Source organism: Anas platyrhynchos, chromosome 3, assembly GCF_047663525.1.
Source record: "Anas platyrhynchos isolate ZD024472 breed Pekin duck chromosome 3, IASCAAS_PekinDuck_T2T, whole genome shotgun sequence".
Taxonomy (NCBI): Eukaryota; Metazoa; Chordata; class Aves; order Anseriformes; family Anatidae; genus Anas; species Anas platyrhynchos.
In genome coordinates, this window is record NC_092589.1 from 8,624,678 (window position 1) to 8,645,813 (window position 21,136).

The window sequence follows — 21,136 nt, forward strand, 5'->3', positions numbered from 1 at the left end:
GGATCGCACTGCGATTTTCACAGCATTTCTGTGGAACTGGGGACAGCCACTTGTGGTGAGCCCTCACAAGCCCTGGGAGGGACATGTTGGGACATAACCAATCTGCAAATACACGCTGACTATCAGGGCTCTGTGTGCTGCTTGTCTCAGCACCCCTGCTCCCTCTTTCCCCCTCAGTATTTCAGCATCTTTTCCTCACCGGTGGGTTGTGTTCTGATTTGGTTACTTCTTCGGGAACAGACATCGGCCCTTGAAGCGAAGAATAATATCTTGTCCTTGTGAGTTCAGCCCAGCATGACTGAGCTTGAGTTCAACTGGAGGGAGGCTTTTAACAGTTTTTCTCCTTGCAGGGATGGCGTTAAACACAAGATACAGACATTGCTTCAATTTGCAGCAGTGAAAATCTGAAGTAATTTCACTGAAATAAATGGAGTGAGTCTGTATTTACTGTTGGGCAAGAAGAGTTGGAACCTGGGTCTTTGCACTTCTGGAGGATTGAACCTCAGCCAAGAAGCTAATAAACGTGCGCTGTTGTTCCACCGTGGTGGTTTCACCTGATGTTTTTCTCAGCGGTGTTTCTGAGTTTAGATATTCCTGCCTCCTCTGTCCTCACTATTTGTTCCTCTGTCCATTGCCGCTTTTATTCTCAGACAAATAGCTGTAGTTGGGAAAGGAATCTGACTGCATTTTAAAAAATACCATGCAAAGAAAGCGATTGCTTCTGAACTAGGGCATTTCTCTGATCTAAGCTGCATTTCAGTCTGGGGTGGTATGGGGTGAGGTGAAATGAGGGAGTAACTTCAGTTGGGCTGACCCGTGATGAAATGGAAGTGGTTGTAATTTTCAGCCCTTTTCAGGGACCTTGTTTTCTATTTTTTCATTGTTCCCTGTTTTGCAAACTGCTGTTGTTACCTGCAGACTCATAAAATGACATTCTGAGCCAAGATTTTGGCAGTTCCATTCTTTATGTAATCCTACTGTGTCTTTGGCAGCACTTCACTGTTCATCGTTTCCCTTTTGTTATGGTCATTCAGCACTTCTCTCCTAAAGGACAGGTCCCAGAAGAAGAGACGTTCTCTTTGATGTCATTGTGTCATCTACAGCTTGCTAAGTCTGTGATTGTGTCGTTCAGCACTGGATGTTTCAGACTTTAGACTGTGGCCATCCAAGACACCTGAAATTTAACAGCCCCTCTAGGTATCTGTTTAAACCGTCCTAAAGACGATCCTTCTGCTGTAGGAGTTTATTTCCCCGAATCTCCCTTCTATTACTCTGTGAAGCACTGATGGTCTCAAGCCACTTCTTCAGTGCTCGCCATAGCCGAGATTAATGCTGGCTGCTTGGAACTAACAAGAGCCCATAAACAGGCATGCAGCAGGCACTGTTAGCATTAACCAGAGAGTCATCACTTTTCCTACCAAAGGAATGTAATTTCATCAAGGAAGCTTTTCCATTTATTCCATGGAAACCATAATGTGAACTGGGTCTCAAAGTTTGGACACAAAGAGCAATTTCCGTAGAATTTGCATGCATCATTTTTTGATTGCCTGCTGTGTGAGGCCCGAGCAAATGATTTTCTTCTGTGATTTGCTAAAAATTTGTCTCAACGGAAATAAACTAGGAAGAGTAAGTAGTAGATAATGAGGGTAGCAGTTTACAGGGGTGTATGGAAATCTTCAGTGATAAGCAAAAGCATATTTAAGGTTTAGACTCTCTCACTCCCTTGAGGTACAGCCTCCTGTCAATGAGTGTGGATAGAGGTTCCTATAAATATTGATGCGAATTATGTACATGCTCTGGGAGGAAAATATACTCCAAAGTCTAATTATTTTATGCTAATAACCTCACTGTAAAGATACTCCCTCATTCCTGGCCAAAAAAAAAGCAGCAGCAGTTCAAAGAATTTGTAGCAGGATGATGATTTTAGCACTTCATTTAAACCAGCCTGTGCTATGAACCAGTGGGGACAGGGGAAGGTTCTGGCACCAAAATCCACGGCCGTGCACATGCAACTCCAATGAATAATGAGTTTTGTGCTCTTCTGGGGCTACTTCTCTGTGCTGTAGGTGATGGCTGAATAGAGGGACCTGTGACAAATCGGAACCAGGCAAACGGTGTAATCTAGGCACAACTCCTTTGTTTCTAAGATTTTTGAAAATATTTTTAATTGGGCAGATGTGCTTTAGAAAGCAGCCTGACCAGCAGCCAGGGGACAGGCAGTTATGTAAAAAGCCTCTCTGCTAAGGGCTTGCTGAGATAACACAATGTGAATATGCAGCCTACACTTCCCCTGCCCTGTCTCTGTGGCAACTGAAGGAGGATCTGTGGCAACCAGGTCCTGGGACGAGGTGGGAGAAGCCCTCGGTCTGGCGAGCTGCCTGCCTTGGTCCTGCTCCGTGGTGCCAGGCACCGGACAGCTCTGCAGCTGTGCTCTCTGTGAGTTCCCTGGTGGAAATGGAAGGAAGGCATCTGAAGGTTACAAGGAAGGATTCTGACATGCAGGGTGTCATGACAACCATCAGGGTTACTCCTTTGAAAGTATCAAATTAAAAACTGTTTGGGGTAAAAGCTAGATGCATAGGACATGACTGTTTCTTCTCCTTTTGCAAACCAGTTTTTTTTTTTTTTTTTGCAAACCAGTCCCTTATTTCCCAGCTTTTCCTGCCTTTCCTCTTGCTACAGAAATTGGTCTGTGGAAGCCCTTCTGTTTTGGTGCATCCTTTGTGGCAGATGGCCTGTCACTGGCAGCAATATGCTGCTAACCCGATGCTGTGCAGCAGCAGTATATAAACCTCTGCTGATTTTATTAGCGTGCTTTGTGATGGGAATCCATAAGCCTCTGAATCTAGGAGCTGAAAAAGTGCAATTGCAAGCTTTACAGCATACAGCCCAATCAATACAAATTCCAGTTACTTCCTAGTGGGTTGGGAAAGGCATTCATGGGAGCAAGCTCCCTTGTCTTGTCTGCCCGGTGTATTTATGGTAATAGGATAAAGAGGTAGCTGTGCTACACAAAACCACGCTGCTGCTGGGTGCAAGAGCAGATACATGCATGTGAGCAGCCGCGTAATTGTGGCTTCCCTCTGTCATGAGATTGGCTTCTGTTTTGTCTCTGGTTTCTAGTTATGAAATTTCCTGAGAGAAGACATTGTGCAGCCAGTCTAATTCCCACCAGGCAGCACTTCAGGAAGGTTATTGTTGTGTGATCGCATATTTCATCTCCGTTGAGGTAGCAAGGCAGCTCGGAAGGCGTTACAAATGGACAAGAAAGGCTCACTAATACATCGCTAGCACTCGTGTGAACCTTGAAGTTTAAGTATTACAGGTTTGAAATATTAGAATAAGCTTTGACTTTTTGACAGTTGTTGCTGTATCACTCCAGGCAGGCAGGCAGCTTTGTAAAATTAGGCTTCCTTTTTATTAAAGCTAAGTGGGCCTTCTGCAGCTGTCAGCACCACCTGGCTGGGGAGGAGCTGACAGCACTGGGAAGGGAGCAGTACCAGCAACCTGCTGGTATGGTGCAGTGGGGACCTGAGAGCAGAGGCTGCAGGAGCTGCTGAAAGAGCATGGCCATTTGTGATCGCCTCCTCTGCTTACACAGAGGTGCTGCCTTCTGCTGCCGCTAAACCAGATGCCTCTTAGAGTGGTATTCTCCCCAGATTCAAAGTGCAACATTTGCTCACAGAACAGAAAGGGATGGGGAAAGGAGAATTGTTTTGAACAGTGACAACGCAGAGAAGGGCATAAAAGCGTGGGATTGTATTCTGCAGGGCACTCTGTGGATTGCAGCCAGGAAAATGAAATCAAAAGGCATTTGTGCCCTTTCTGAACTCAGGATTGGGAACACCTGTGTTCTGTAGGATGGAGCCAACTTTTCTTCATGCTCACCTCATGAATCCAGGTTTTGAGGAGCCACAGACAGTTTTAACCAACTTTTAATTCAAACTTTCTGAAATGAATTTCAGTCAAGTTAACTGGAGCTTGGTTCACAAGTGTATGTAGGACAATGGCACTGACATAAGCTTACCTTCCCTACCATGATACAGTTTTTATTCTGGGAAGCTGCTCTTTCCCTGAGATTCTGGCAATGCTTTCGTATGATGATTTTTCATTGCCACTGGATCCAGCAGGACTCGTGTGCTTGGAAGGGCCAGAAGGATGAGAGAGGAACCCCAAACAGTTCCCAGTACTGTAACCACCACTGAATACTGACATTGAGCCTGGGGGACAGCTATACCAAAAGCAAAATAGATCCTCACATAAAGGACAGGGTAACATGTAATTCTTCAACAAGTGTGACAATATGGCATATTTACTGCTGACGTGGGAAGGGGATAATCCATGCCAGTAATTCTGTGACAGAAACGTGTATTGTGTTTTTCCAAGCAGATGTTTCAAGGCGAGTGATGAGCTGTTAGATGAAATTTGAGTGGGAAGGAGGCTGTGAAGAATGAAGTGGAAAAGTTGAGTTATGACACAGGTCAGAAGCTAGCTATTAAGTGCAAATCTAGGTATTGGGTTGGAGATAACGGGGGCTGTTTCCAGTACATGCTGTAGACTTGTTTTAAGGCCTCATTCCCTGCAGACTTGGTTTCCCTAAGGAGTGATGTGTACCTACACAAGTGTATTGCAAGGCTCTTTCAGGCTGTCCATATGGAGCACACTTAAACTTTGCATCTGTAAAGCAAATTGGCATCTTTAGAAAGAAAATGCATGACATTAGAGGTAAAGCTGCAACAGATGATGCTTTAAGACTGGAAATGAGTTTGGGCATTACCACAAATACACATTTGCAAGAAGTCTCTTCTGCCTCAGGGTGGGTCAAGGATACACTTGAATGAAGAGAATACTTTTACCTGTTGAGTCTTCCCATACAGACTAAACTGAACAGATTTTCTCCAAGTGGTATTTTCCTGCAACCCCACTTAACTGGAGACTTGTTTTGTGAAATAAATTATCTTAAAATCAACAGAATTAGGAGAATCTTTAGCCTATGAGCACTCCAGTTCCCTTGGGATGTATCGGATAGCATATTCATTGCTTGTGTGGGAGTAGCAACCACACTAACAGCATCTGTAAATGGAGGTGATATAAAGGTAGGCTGCGTAGTACCTCTCTTCTTGTAGGACCAGTGTGCTGCTGTGGAGCAGGAAGAAAGTCCTTTGCTGGAGAAGTGCCCAGGATTTTAAAAAACAGCACAAAGTTATAAATGACGACAAAGAGGGAATTATTAAATTAGAAGATTCAGCATCATGTGAGCATCACTCTTCTTTGTACTGCATAAATATATCCAAAAGCCATTCTCAATGCCAAATGATCTGCAATCTTGAAGATGAACTGGGCCTTTTAAACTAAAACCTTTTTATACCGTAGAGAGAGTGCAAATATAACTTAGACCTACTTTGGGGCTGCTGTGTCAGCTGAAAGACTGATGGTGGCCTTAGTTATAAAAGAAAATAACTCCATTAAAATATTTTTACTGTTGAGGAGAAAGAACACGGTGGGTGTTTTCAAACATGATGTTTTAAAAAACATTTATTTGCAGTAACTGGCTAAGGGATGTAAGAGAAGGGAGAGCTTTTATTTGCAGCAACTGATTTTGCAGCTAAGAAGGGACGGTGTGCAGTAAATAGAGTGCCCTACATGCATGGGGCCCCCTTTTTTTTTTTTTTTCTGTCAGCAGGCATGTTGTTGTTTCCACCTGCACGGAGATGTGGTTGTTCTGATAGATTTGCGTAGCCTGCTGTAACTGCTGAGCCAGCAAAGTTGCCCGCATGCTGCTGATAAAATGTCCCTGTGGTTTACAGTGTGACCCACTGCTGAGACTGATGCAAGCAGTTGCATCCCATCTCTGGGGAATTTCATTCTCACAGCGATCTTCGGTTTTATAACTGAGGTAGCTGTCTTGCAAAGAGACATTGCTTGAAATAGGAATTACTCTGACTTTTCTGTCATTATATACCATACAGTGTAATGTCAGCTTCTCCAGGTAGGCTAACAAACAGTTTTTTATTCCTTTAGAAACACCTTAAGATTTCAGATATGCTCCTGCCCTCATTTTGGCTTTTTGAAGCACTGAAAAAAATGGAAATAAGAACAGTGTTCCTAGAATAGCCAGCACTTGTGATAGTACCGTTCCTGATATGACCCTCATGCCAAATTGAAGAGACAGCAGCCATGTGAATCAGAGTTTGCTTGCTCTTGAGGCTTTGCACTGGATATCGAGGTAGCCAGGGATTTTTCTCTGTTTCACTCTTTCCCCTCAATAAATTCTATTTTGAGAACAAGAAGGAAAAAGAAAAAAAAAGAACAAAACAAAACAAACAAACAAAAAAACTTTTGTCAAAGAGGGCATGACCCTATGAAAATTTCAGTTTTACCAAATTGGCATTTTCCTTTGCAGACCATCTATACTCAGCATTCATTTTACATTGCAGTCTAAACAATTCGCTTGCATTTCAAAGTAGAAGCTGGAGGAGCACTATTGATTGCTTAGCTGAGCAGGTTGAATATGATCTTCAGCCTCCTCTTACACATTGATCCCTTGTCTCTTTACTCACTGCTTCCTGAATGTCACTGAACTGTGAGAGGCCTGCTAAATGGACAAAAATATTGATTTCTTTTTCCCTTCTTTTATTTTTGAAAGCTCCTTATTTACCAGGCACTGAGCTAACATCAGGAAAATGAAAGGTCACAAAGAAAGGCAGAAGCAAGTTGATTCTGGAATTTATGAATTTATTTTTTTATTTTAATATGAACTTGGTTGAGACATGAGTTCTTTAAATTGTGTTTCCATCAAGAAAGGTTAATTGCCTGAGTGGACCCCTTGAGTTGAGGCTGTTTACTTGAATGTCTTAGTGTTGTCTGATTGATGCTGAACTTTTGTGGTAGTTTCCTAAATGGCTGTTCCTCTGTTATAGTTTTCAGCGGTATTTGCAGAGAAGTTAGTGATCGGCCCCAGCTACGCCACATTTTGCTGTGTGAGGCAGTGAGAAAGGGTCATTCTCTGGAGAGTCTAACAGGGGTGGTGTTTAACCCTTGTTCTGTGCTACTGGGAGCATGACGTTTTTGCAGTGACGTGTCCAGAGTGGAGAAGAAGGTTCAATAAGCACAAGCTGGAGCCAGGAAAAACTCAGAAGACATCCCAAGAGTAATGACTGGAGACAACCTCAGTGTCCAGAAGTTTTGGTATCTGCTGATGGTCTACATAAACTCAGAAGCATTTGAGCAGTCAAATGGGGCTGGTTAGAGAAAGTGGAAAACTCTTGGACTGTTGCAGAACATCTAAGATTAATAAACCAAAAAAGCAGCAGGTTCTTGGTATGTGACGACACAGTTTTAGCTAGTAACAAAATAAAAAATGAGCAGCAAGGTGGAAGAAGAATGGCTAAGAACAATGAAAGATTGACGCATTTTATAGTAAACATGACTTATTCTAGAAATCAAAGCAATTCTCATGCTGTCTATGCTAGTCATTATGAAAATACCCATTTTTAAATGTATAAAACAAAAAAATATAGTAATTTAATGGAAAGAAATGCATTATTAACTTTCATGAAATCTTGGATATCAAAACCAATTTTACTCCTGTTTATTTTGTTTAGAAATCACAGGTATGGTTGTGTTGATAAATATTTTGTTTCAAAGGCCTTATACTTCAACAGCTGCTGCATCTTTGGTGTAGCTGTTCTGATTGCACCTATCAAGGAGGGGTAGAATAGCCAGGGGAAAGGATCCATATACACAAAACTCGCAGGGACTAATGAGTGTAGGTAGAGAAGGCACTTGGAGACCCTTTTATGCACCAGAGACACCTCCGGTTACCGACAGGGACCCATTGCTATGTACTCATTGCTATGAGAGACTCGTGAGAATCTTTGAAAATTATTAACTTGCTTGAGAGGAGAGGTTTTCATTTAATTAGTAAATACTGGGTGATTAGTGACACTCTTAAGCTCCCTGACATCTTTGCTTATTCCTTCCGTGCCTCAAAACAGGCTCCGAAGGTTTAAAATCAAGAGAATGAATCCAACAATGGCAAGGCAAAAGGCATCAATTTTCTGCAGCACCATGGCCAGATGAAGTCTCACAGCCTTACCACCGCACATTATCGGTTAATGGCTACATTAGCTAGCTACACCTGAAAACCAGTCCCTTTTGGTATTACTGGGAGAAAAAAATATATTGTTTTGTTTTGTTTTTGTTTTTCATGAGCAGGAGGCAGATCTTTAGAAGGGTAGAGAACACTTTGCTCTCTGTGAGGATGCAGCAGGTGGGGAAAGATTTCTGAAGATTTATTTTCAAATATCTACTTTTAGCATTTGACAGATTTTTTGAATAGAAAGCCATGCACAAGAATACATATCAATCTGAAAATGGCAGCTGGAATCCTTTACTATTGGTGCTGTGCACTTTTCTCTTAATAATTTGCTGGCATTTTTGTTACCGGAGACAATGTGTACCTTGAAGAACAAGTCTTGGTTTTCTACACCGAGAGCTGCTGAGATCCTGGCTCTGCCTGGGTGCCCTGGTATCACTCCCTGGACCCTCCCCTGGGGTGTCTTCAGCCACAAACAGCTCCCGTGACTGTATGGCAGAGAGCTCAGCTTCCCATTGCTCATTGGAGAATCAACCATGAGGTCTAAAACTGAAACGTGTTTGGTAAGAGTAGGCAACAGGCGCTCTGCTTTCGAGATTTGTCTCTATTTGTCAGGGAGCCAAGTCCTTGAAAGTCTGTCTGACTGAGAATGGGTAATGAACCATAATCTGGGAGTGATACTTGGCCACATCCATTCCCAGGGACACCCACACTGGCATTTAAAAGTCATTCGGTTTTGTTCGGTTCATCTGACTATAGGTGCAGTTCAAGTAGGTCTGTACATTTTTTTTTCCCTAGTGGTCAGCATTTTCCCTGGTGGTCAGCATTATTCTTTTTATTTTGTAGTGGTCAGTCTCACAAATCTTCATTGCTTTGGGGCTTTAGGAAAAACATGGAAGCATATGAGATGGGTACTCTCTGACGTCTTCAGAGCCTCCAACCAGCAAGCATCTGTTGGACAGTACAGGTGATGAGCATGTATTCTATGAATGGGATCAATATTTCTCTAACAGACATCTCTCTCTTATTTTACACAGATGGAATGGACAGTAAAATTAAATATTTTCATCTGTGTTTACTTAGAAATCAGAGGTGAAAATTAAGCACACATTAACTCTGTAAGGGGTTTGAAATCAGAGAGAGGGGATGGCATTTGTGGCTAAGACCCTGACAAGCTGCTGTAGGTGCTTGATATCCCATTCTCATTCCTTTTTAAAGACAGCTAGGTGTGGCGATCACTCAGGCTCACTTGAATTTTTCTGCCTTCATCTTCTGTTGTCACCATGTTTCTTTGGTAGCAACAGTCAGGACAGCTTTCCACTAGCTGGCGGAGGTTTGTTGGATGATGCCTTCAGGTATCTGGACAAGCTGTTCTGAGCCACCTTCATTCATGGAAGATTGCTCCTCTGCACAATTGATAGAGCCTAATCCTAACTTCTTTAAAAATACAGGCAGTTGGTTTTCAACTTCATCCTTCATCTTCAGGAGCACACCTGTGTTGACCCTGAGCCTTTAAAGAAAAAAGATCCACCATACCCTTTGGTCATCCTTGATCATCTCACTGCTATGTTTTTTTAAAACAGCCATGCAAGCCATGCGTACTGCATGTCATCACTGGGACTCCCTTTTTCCTCTGGAATTTGCCCAGAATTCTCCTGTTCTGAAGTTCTTGATTCTTGAGGTTGGAGGCTGAGTGCACTGTTCCACTTTTTTTTTAATATCCACTGGTATAATTTAGTAAATCTGTCATTTATACTCAGTATAACAGAGTCATTTAACTGCAGGAGCTCACCAATACAATTAACCCTGTTCCTTCAAAATGAGGAGCTGATTGTCTTGGCATTCACAGGAGCATGGAGCACAGTTAGAGTGCTGTGGTTTCTGGCCCTCCCGGTGCAGTATCGCAGTCAATTGATTATTTTGTTAATTTGTTCTGCATCAGTATCCTGCTGGTTTATTATCATCCAAGTGACTTTATGCACCATGCATAAGTACAAGTATATTAAAAATCAATACTTGAACCTTTTTTCCTTGTAAGTGTCCTATCATCCATGGACTACCTTCTTTGATCCACGGCCTTCATTCTGATAATGACACATCTAGTAACTTTTGCATGATTTAGTCACGTGCTAATAAAATATATGCTCAGATTTTGCTCACTGCTTAAGCTTGTATCATAATGAAGAATGAATAAATTAATTAGGAATGAAATAAACACAAGCTGCTATTGCTGACAAATAAGCCTAAATCTGAGACAGTAAAAAACAGGCTAGTTTTGTAAGGAAATCTTGTTCCTTCGCTAATTTCTAATAAGCATCATGTTTCACAGGGTCAAATCCTTTAGAGATGCTATTATCAAAAGTCCATCTTAGAAACACTGGTTTTCCTGTTTCAGTTAGAGAAATAAGTATTTGAAAGCTGACACGGGGGTGCATTGTGGATCCGACTGAGGGCTGGATTCCAGGTCTGATCATGGCAGAAGTACACAGGATTATGGCTGTTATCAGAATGTTCTTCAGTGGTTTTCCACCATTCCACATGCAAAGATGTGATCCTAAGCTCTCTCTTTTATGTATTGTTAGAACATATGACCTGCTTCATGATATTTAATGCATTTATGTTACCGATATCACAGGAAGGACTGCTCTTCTTTAGGAAGAAACCTTTAAGAGAGAAGCAAAATCAGATGTGGTCCCTCTCTAGACCTAGTCTCTCTAGACTAGGGATGAAAGCACAAGTTTTCAGAAGCGGAAAAACGCTGTTTTTCTAATCGAGATACCCTGTTGGCAAGAGGACAAGGATTCGCTCAAATCAGCTATCTGCTAAATGGGAGGTTCTCCGCTGAAATCATTGGAATTGCATCATCTCTTGCCAGGATAAATTTGCTTGATTGGGGATTTTTTCTGGAATGTATGGATGTTACCAGATCTTGGGATCACATTTTCATCAGGCAAGTTCTTGCTTCTCATGCAGGGTGACATCCTTACACAAGGCGACTGATGAGGCAGTCTGTAGCTCTGGAGAGTGGGAAGGTACCAGGGCTTTACCCAAAGCTTTCAACCCATTTCGTGACAGGAAAGCCTGATCTTTCCTGGATGCAATTGTGTGAGTTACCACCATTACTGAATTTAGGTGGAAAAACCTTTCTGTAGTGTAAGAGGCCTCGGGCTTTCTGAGACTGTTACTCCTTAGATGGTAATATCCTGTACACCTTAGCTCCATGTGAAACATTCAGAAAACAGCCTGTAGAGGGGTTTTAGTTCAGAGAACATATGTATATTTCATATATATTTCCTCATCTCAGGGAATTATAATGTAATTTAATATAATACAAGAAACAAATTATATTTTATTGTAAAGATGTAACAAATCTGACGAATGAGATGATCCTGAAGAGTGAAACCAGCCTGTGCTGTTTCTGCAAATTGCTCCCTACTTCCTCCAGCTTGTCTTAAAGAAAAGCCATGGCTCCAAAGCCTTGCTTTTTAATTAGAAGAATTCCTTTTGTGCTACATCCTAATTCAGTGCCTTAATGCAGCAGGTCCTGCAGAGCCAGCAAGTTTGCGTGGGAGCACAAACGCATGAAATCTTTTTCTCTGGCATCCCTCTAAGTGAGGGTTGGCTTCTGTTCGTAATTATTTGATGTGGTGACAGCTCGGGGTTTGCAATTGCAAGCACAGAGGCAGGGGTGGTAACGGAGGAAGGCATAATGACAGGTGATTGCTCTGTTGTCTCCATGGCATCACTGAGCCTTATCTTAGAGGTATCAAACAGTGTGTTTATACCTTTCTTTATACAGATACCTGGCACCACTAAGTACACCTCATGTGGTTCCTGCTTAATCACTGTCCTCTTTTCAGCTTATTTTGTTTTAGTTTTTCTTTTCAGTCTTCTCCGCTTTTAATGAACGTGAACAAGTAATGGAAACACATAGAAATGAAAGCTACCAATTTAGTATTTTATCATTTTGTACCTTTAGCTAAGGAGTTGGAATTCACACAAGTAGATTTTTAGAAACATTGATACAGCCTTTTAGGGCAGATCAGTGATTTCCAGTAGCCTCTGTCAGAGTGGGTCAGGTACACGGTGCCTCAGCCTGCTCCCTATGCATTGGTATTAGGCTTTCAGGGTTATAATGAAGCAATGTAGCTGGGAGGAAAACAGCTTTTAGCTCCAATCAGTTAGATCCCAGTTTCATCTCAGCCTTAGGCACCTCACTGAGTGCTGTCTTTTGAGGCTCCCGCTTTAATTAACGGAGACAGAAGGACACCTCCAAGAGTGAATCAGGTGATATAAGGGCTGATTTAGCCTTTGGATGAATTTCTCCTCTGCTGATTTTGACACTACGTGAGTTACTGTGACACAGCAGGGTAACTCCTGTATACATCTTCCTAATCAGAAATGCCAAAGCCACGCATGTAGAAATGGCTCCATAAATTAGGAGATTTCTTTAATAACTGTGTTTTGTTGTTGTTGTTGCTTTTTTTCTTTCTTCTTCTTCTTCTTCTTCTTCTTTTTTTTTTTTTTTTTTAAATTAAATGCCTAAGGAAATGTTAGTTTGCTGCCTTCTTCCTGCTTCTCAAGGTGTTCCCAATTAATGATTTTCAGCTTTTCTGTTTGATCGAGAGGGATGGATTTTTTTATGATGTTGATGATGGTTTTTTAATGAGATGCTGGGATTATCATGCTGTCTTGGTTCTAGGTGTTAGGCCAAGCAGAGTATGCCAGACTTGAAAGCATGTCTGCAAGGTGTGTTAACACATACTGGAACAATTACAACCAATTAGTGGTGTCCTTTTGGAGAGTCCTTTTATGTGGGTACAAACAAGATGATTATGGTCTGACATTTGTAGTTTCTGCCTCCAAAGGTATTTGTGTGTCTTAGTTTTCTTGTTTTCTGTAGTGCTTAGTTATGTTTACACGTGACTTTGCAGTTCATAAAAACTAGGATCTCTAAAAAACTGTGGCTGCTTCTGTTTCATAACCAGTATTCTCATGTCTTATACTTTCGCTGGTCTGGTCCACTTAGAGGCATTTTCTCATTTAGTTTTCTTGCCAATGTATTTATTTATCACTTATTTATTGCAAAGATAACCCCTGAAAGTGAATGGATCAGTAAGATGTGTTTTTGAGAACCTCAGAAGTACAATGGGAACACACAGCCCCAGGTACTTTTCTCCCAACAAATCTCTTGCAGGAAAGCCAACAGAGGTATACTCTAAAAAAGGCATACTCTGAAAATACATGGATTAAAATCTGAAAAAGTAAAAGACATCATGGCTCAGACATGCATCCTCATTTTATCAATTGCCTGCAGCTTGGAACAGTCATGTTCCAAGTTAAATATTCCATTAGTTAAATAATTTTGTCATCTAATAATGGCAGTGGATTTGATTCTGATGGTTCAGAGCATGGCAAGAAGATCCACGACACCAATGATGTCTGAATAGGGACTATTTCTTTTGCAGATTCTTGGGTATCTGAAATGTGATCAATCTTTAGCTTTCCTCCAGGTAGGACACTTCTGGGTGTTTCTCTTCTACCTAGCCATCTTCTTCCCAAGAATTTTATTAGCCCTTGAGCTCTCTGCCTCTTTGCAAATTTCAGCTGAAATCAGCCACGGGTTTGAATGAATAACACACACACAAATAATGTGATTTCATAAGCCTTCTCTTTCCTGAAAACAATGCTAAAAAAATCTTTGTAGTTAAGAACATTGAGCTAACGATGTAAAAATTAACCCTTCCAGGTAAAGAAAGCTGTGCAACAGGAAGGCTTCAGCAGAAGGAAGAGAGGATATAGAGATATCAATGACATTGACATCAACATGAATGATCCTTTATTTACAAAGCAATGGTATCTGGTAAGTTTGAAAGAAAATCACAGAAATCGTAACTAAATAACTGGCGTTCAAGTTTTTCCATGCCATTGCAATGTCTTGCAAGCATTCTTTCCAGTTCTCTCACAAGAACTTGGGAATGGATCCAAGACACTGGCCTATTGTATTTAACTGTACCTCTTTTATGCTGGGAAGACCCAGCAAACTTCAAGAGCTAAATTTCATTTCAGTCAACAGAAAGATCCTTAGAAGGATCTTTCTAGAACGAGAACTGTATTGGTGTCCTGTGGGCATTCCTGGTGTGCTGATGTGACCCCTAAAACTGCATATGAATCATGTCTTTGAGCTGTTGCCAGGTAAAGCATTGTTATAGAATTATAACAAAAAGTTCTAGTGTAGTAACTAGGAAAAGTTGAGGTTTTACTTTTCTTGTAGAAATTTGAATACTGTTTGATTGACTTTCTTCTGTCAAAAGCAGAGCAGCTGAAAATTGATGAATTCGGGCTTGAGGCCAATGTCAAAACAAATTAATGTTTTACTAAATTGTTGCATTTTTAATGTGTCCCATTTTACAGGGAGAAATTTTTAGTCTTAAAATAAAACATATTTTTTTACATAAAAGTACCTAAGAAAGATATTTTTCTCTTAAAAATGTGATAAAGCAACTTTGCTGTTTTAACAGTGCAACCTATTTACAGTAAAATACTTTGTAAATGTAATATCATCGTGTTCACTTAAGATGGCTCTTTTTGCTTATGAAAAGTGTTTGTTCTCTTTCTTTTTAATGCATATCCAATGTTTTATGAATCCATCAAAGATGTCTGTTAATTTTTTCTAAGATGAGAGTTGCCAGATGAATGAAGACATGTTAGCATGGATGGGACTTCATCCTTGATAGAATAATAAACTAAAGTGTGAATTAATTCACTTCTTTGTGGTACTTCAGTCAATAAAAATGCTGCAGTGATAAAAATAACCATACTTTTATCAAGCTGTGCATGTAGTTTTTAGGTTATAAAGAGCACTAAAATGCACTTTGATACAATTTGTCTGACACAAAGTTGAAGTTTTGCATTTGGAAGAGCAGCATCTGTATTATGTTTACCATGGAACTTGAGAAATCTGTGAATGAGACTGGTAAACACAACTAGTGCCTGAAGACAGAGGGGATTGCCCTTACCCCATGTACAATCACATCCACGTACAATATTGAACAGGACCCTTGAAGTTCATCTGCTGAACCTTCCTGCTCAAAGCAGGCCTAATTAGTTTATCAAAGAAGTCATTTCTGGCACTAAACCCAGTGGTTTAGTGACTTCCAGTAGCTCCCTGCTTTCAAGAAAAAAAAAAAAAGCATTACCTGCTCATAAAAAATTCCTCTGTAAAACTACTGGAGTAACTTTTGCTCACTTGACCAGCTGCCCTGACATGCTTGAATAGAAAAATCCTTCTTTGGGTTGAAAAGATTCAGGGTTTAACCAAATCTAATAAGCCCCAAAGAAGTGAATTTACTATCACCACCTTTTTTTTTCTTTCTTTTTTTTAATCCCTGCATTATTGTAGTAGATAGGATTACATAGAGCTGTGCACCCCAAAGCAAATTGGACATATTTTCCATACCAAAGAAACATGCAAAGGTATAATGAAAAAATCAATGGCTGTGGTAGCATGTCTATCAAGTAAAAAAAGATATTCTTCTTTTTCACTGATGTATTAGATTAACACTGGTCAAGCAGATGGGACTCCTGGACTTGACCTTAATGTAGCTGAAGCATGGGAGCTGGGATACACGGGGAAAGGAGTTACCATAGGAATTATGGATGATGGTAAGTGAAGACTGCATGCTAATTTAATATTTTAAAGTAGCTTTTCCCATGCAATCAAAGTCAAAAAAAGATTAAAAAGTTATAATGGATTGCTTATAGTGCTGAGACTTCCAACCTTCAGGGAAAATATGTTACAAAGCCTTCAATAGGGATACAGAGGCATGGATATCCAAAGCACTAAAAGTAGCTTGCTGTTATCAAATAGAGGTCTTCCAGGGCACACTATAACAACCATTAAGCCAAAGGAAAGACTCCCCTTGACTTCTGTAGGCACTGACTGGAGGACATAATTGCCTTGCAAAAAGTACTTAAGACAACATTTTCTGGGTTACATTATTCTCAAAGTCATACTTGACAGCTGAAATAATTAAACACTTTCATGCTGAATGTCAATAAAGACCTGCGTATTAAATACATTACTAATTTGAGGCTAAGTTCAGGGAAGATTAAGATAAAAGATACAGTTGAAGTCACAGCTGTTTTACTCATGGATTCCTTGCTGAAGTACAGGAATTCTGTGTAGTCTTTCATCACTTCTCTTTGGGCTAAATTTTGAAAGTTTTGTTTTTATGGTAACTGAATAATATTAAAAATAAATAAAAAGGCTGGATCCACCTGTGTTTGCTAGGGTCAGCTGAGTTCTGTCCTCATTCATTTCTGTTGCTCATCTGCTCACTTCCAAGACAAGGCTTTTGTGGAAGTATGAAAGTAGATTCACACATATGTATATTGATGTTATGAGAAATCACATTTTTACTGATCCCACAGAGGCAGGACTTTGCTTTCAGAATGGCAAGGCATGACTACAATGGGGATCACAACAAACTAAGATTCATGTCAAATAAAGCTATTGAGAGGTGTTAGCCCATCAGATATAGCTTTTAGAGAAGGGAGTATTTTGACTATTTTGACTTGTATTCTCTTCCACTAAATATGGAAGAGAGCACCTCGATAAAATGATTCTTCATTGAGACTTCTGTTGCCCATCCCCATCTCCCGTTTGGATCAGGAAGGCCCTCCACGGGTGCAAGGGTCCCTTCTTGCAAATCTAATGCTAAGGACCCTATGTAATGGGAGGTAATATTTTCATCAGAACAATCGCAGTAACATGCCATTCTCTTTGCAGATAAAATTGACCACGTAATAATGTGTTGGTTGGAAAAACAGGGCAGAGTGATGTTCAAAACGTAACATGAGATTAGCAGCCTTTTCTTTGTACATTTTAACTGGACATGTAATAAGTCAGCTTATCCCATCTGAGTGTAGATCTGCTGCTTCTATTATTCCATCTATGGGGATATGTATATTTGCCATCTTTGGAAAGACTTAATGCAGTAGCACGGGCATATTCCACACCACTGCCCTGTTATGGGCTTTAGCATACCACCAAAGTGCAGAGCCACTGTTTCAATTCATGCTGTGTAAAATATCAGGGTTTCTATTTGTGTATGTGCTCTTGATAGCTTTGGATATGGTATTTTTGTTTTCTTTTCTGATTTGCTTAGAGATCCAGGGGACCTGAGAGTTCTTCTGAAAGAGTTTTTCAGTGCTTGTAGTGCTAGATCCAAATCAGTTAAGTCCATGAGCGCTTAGTGAATATTTGACTTGTTTTGAATTTCTGGTTTGTGTCAGCTTTTTTAAACCATTTATATGAATGCTCACAAACTAAATTTTTAAGTATCATGATATTGCACCTCATGAGGCCAACACCTCAGACTGCAACAGATATTTGCTAAAACAGTCTAATCCAACATGTTTCCTATCATTCACATAGTCAAACGTGTTTGCCTGAGTGATCTCCCCAGGTCTAGTTTAGGTAATTTTCTGTCTACTTAGTTTATCATTTTCAGTGTTTAAATTACTCCTTTTTTATATTCCATACTGATCCAGTGCTTGCTGACGTTCATAGTTTTGGTATGCTTTGACGCCAACAGCACTTTGTATAAAGATAAATTGTTATTCAAACTAGTCTTACTAAACAAATATGATCTAGTTTACAAAACAGGCCAATAAATTTTGTCACTGAGCACCTCTTCTCAACTGGCACCTGGATTTTGACATAAATGATTTAAAACTCCTAGCTGGGACTGCATCAGAAATGATGTCGCAATTTTTAAGTCAACATATAAAAATTGGAATCGCACTTCAGTCAATTGCGTTATTTGCCTTGATTGTTTTCCTGTGGTTGCAAAGGACTCTTGTTTTGTTATGTGATCATTAGAAAATATTTTTCGAAACTGTTAACCTTTGGTTTGTGATCTGTCATTATTTTATTGCAGGAATTGATTATCTGCATCCTGATCTTGCCTCTAATTATGTAAGTACATGCTGACCTTTTCTGTAAAATGTGGATTTTCTTATTGTTATGATCCCTCTTTGCTACAAAATTTTAAACAATGAGTAAAATAGCAGTACATCTGAACTACTGATCTTATAGATGATACATTCCATGTCGAAATAAGCAGAATAAAAATGGGACTGCCTTTGCAAGGAATGAAAAGGTGACAAGGCTTTTTGTGCAGGAATGACAGTGCTGCCTCACATTAAATAAGCCGCAGTTTGCAGTATTGGATTTAGGGCAGAAATGAGTAACCTGGGAATTGGCTCTAAATCCTGCTGTTAAGATGCAGAATGCACCTGTCACTTGGAGGGCCACAGAGCTGTGTGCTGTGGCAAGGCTGCTATTGTTCACCATGGCTCTAGTATTTATTAGCTTTTGAAACCTCCAGGAACAGCTTAATTTCTTTATAACAGGTGATTTGGTCCAGTGCTCCAAAGCACATGCAGGACAGATCGTGTATTATCAGCACATATTTTGTCCATTGATTGTTGCTCGAACCACCTCAGGCTTACCTTCAGACTTGAGGCTTTTTATCTTTCTTAATTCGTCCTGGCTCTCCCCAACCCCTCACTGACACTAGCTCCTGTCTCCAGGTGTCTACAAGGGCTCCCAGCAACCTCAGACTGTGGGCTGCCCTTGTTATTTCAGGCAGTTCTCTGGCAGTGATGGTCAAGAAGCTGTGGCTCTTTGCCCAGAGGCTTGCAGTGTTTCTGCTTTAGGTCTTCCTATTTTCCTGCAGTCAGTGGCTTTCTCACTAGAAACCAAGGCTTCCTCAGCCGAACAGCATGGTTTGGTTTTTAATTGCAATTAAATTAAAAATAAATAAATAAATGGAAATTTTGATAAAAACATGAGCCATCCAGAAAGAACAGCTCAAAATGAGAAAAATTAAGACAATTATTTTATGTATTAGTTGTTGCAATTTGGAAAATAATAAAATCTACACAGACTGAAAACTCATGTAGTAAACATCAAAGCACCTTTGGTGGAGGTTATACAGATACAGGAGGTGTTGACTTTGGACAAGAAATTTGAGAAAAAGCTTTACTGCAGAGGTGAAGTGCACTCTGTATGAACTGGCTTACTAACTTGATAGCAGGCAATTAAAACCTGTGCCCTAACTGCAAAATCCTCACCCAAGAGAAATAACTCAGTAGAATGCTTCCATAAATTGATACTAATAAAGAAGTTATTAAAAAATAGCCTTTGTCTTTGCAGGAATTGTTCTCTGCATGTGTGTTTTTAGCTTATGATCTAGGGCCAGGGTGTGCTTTTTACTCACTCACTTGCTTTTACAGCAGCAGGCATGCACAAAGCATGAGAGAATATTCTGTTCCTAAAAACCATGTTTCAAATAAACAAGCTAAAGCTGCATTATCGTATCTGATCTAATGTCAAATGGGAACATTTTTGTTGTTAGCAGTGAACCCAGGATCATGCCCAGAAAGTACAAATAGATTTCTTAGTATTATGGTGTTTTTCTCGTTTATTTCTAAGAATATTTTTCTGTTTGACAGATAAATACTTGTCAGGCTTAGCAGAAATGTATTTGGCTTAGAGTGGCAATGCTGAATATTTTAGAAATTAATGAAAATAACATAGAGAATGTAATGGCAATGCACAGACATGATGCTAGAAGTCAGAAAGCAGTGGAGCTGTACACAGACTAAGAACTATTGGGCTGAAAATCAGAGAAGAAAAGCTGGCTGGGATTAGGGAAAACAAATCTGTGATGTTAAACGTGAAAGACCTGTGCAGAGAATGGTCTTGAGATGAGAATCTGAAAAAGTCTGTGGGGGAGTGGCTTTGACCCAGCAAAGTGTGATCCTGTAGTGGAGCAATGATGAGGCTGTTGGGGGATAAAAGAAGGCCAATGCAAATTGCGTGGCTGGACCTGGTTTGGGCAGGGCAGATCAACAGCCAGACACAGGGGAGAAAAGACTGAGGAACAAGTGGTTGGTGAGGCAAATAATCCTTTAAGGAGCAGCAGAAACCCCATCTGAAAGATCACAGTCTTAAAGGAGATATAAGTCAAATGTTTTTAATGGAGAAACACAGAAGTATGAGGTTAATATACCAGAGGACATGGCAAGGAAATGTACTAATAAGTTAGTACATTATGGGCAAGGTAAACAGTAAAAAGGTAAACTTGGTAATCAGTAAAGCTGCTGGCACCTCCGCACACAGAGCCAGCTGCCGTGGCTGTGTCTGAGAGGTGGGCAAGGCTGTTCCTGCTCCTGCTGCAAAAATCTGCCTTCTCCTCCCTCACCGAAGCATAGCACAGTGGTTGCAGGGCTTGGTTCATCCATGCTTTGCCTCTCCTTCTCTCCCTGCAGGGCTACGCAGGCCTCTGAGTCCTAAGAGAGCCTGCTCTGATAGCATCTACTGAGTCTCAGAGGCCACAGGGGCCTTTTTTCCCAGTAGGCGGTAATTTGGGCATGAACTAAAGACAAGAACTTAAATTCAGCTGAAGGAAAGATCAGCTGAGACCAAGAAATGCAATGAAGTTGGTCTCTTAGGAATGAGTTGTTAACTCTCTTCAGCATAACAATTGCAGTCACCCTCGCATGGTTCCCGTACCACAAGTTTGGCATTTGCTGGCATTTGCACTTTGGGGCAGCTTTCTTTTAAGTTGCACTGTTTATTTTTAGGAAATTAAAAGCCTACAGCTAATGTGTCTCTGGTGTGTACATGCCTACATGCTGTGGCAATATCTGTTCATCTTCGTGGAAAACTGGGAACAATTAGGAAGTCTCTCAAAGGTGGTGTTTTCAGCACGTTAGCATTTTTCAAATATAAACACTTGGCTTTGGTTACTTGGTTTAATTTGGCTTTTATGTTTTTGACTTGCTGGTTTTCTGCTTGAACTGTTTAATGGAAGGTTAGCACTTAGACACAATGGGGTCAGGGAAGAGAAAGTGCTTTCTAAAGACAAAAATCATTTTGTATTTTTTCTTAAACATTTACGAAATATGACAGGACATCCAGGTGCCCCAAAGAAGGGCAATGAAGCTGGTGAAGCTTCTAGAGAA

The 21,136-nt window shown here is 40.5% G+C and overlaps 1 protein-coding gene across 1 annotated transcript in view; it reads left to right on the forward strand.

Annotated features, from left to right (window-relative positions):
* PCSK2 (proprotein convertase subtilisin/kexin type 2) overlaps nt 1-21,136 on the forward strand; it is a 102,126-nt gene that overhangs the window by 35,068 nt on the left and 45,922 nt on the right. Inside the window, exons 3-5 of the mRNA XM_038176923.2 lie at nt 13,848-13,961; nt 15,655-15,763; nt 18,043-18,080. Coding sequence (XP_038032851.1) covers nt 13,848-13,961; nt 15,655-15,763; nt 18,043-18,080 — 261 coding nt within the window. The remainder of the gene's footprint in view (nt 1-13,847; nt 13,962-15,654; nt 15,764-18,042; nt 18,081-21,136) is intronic.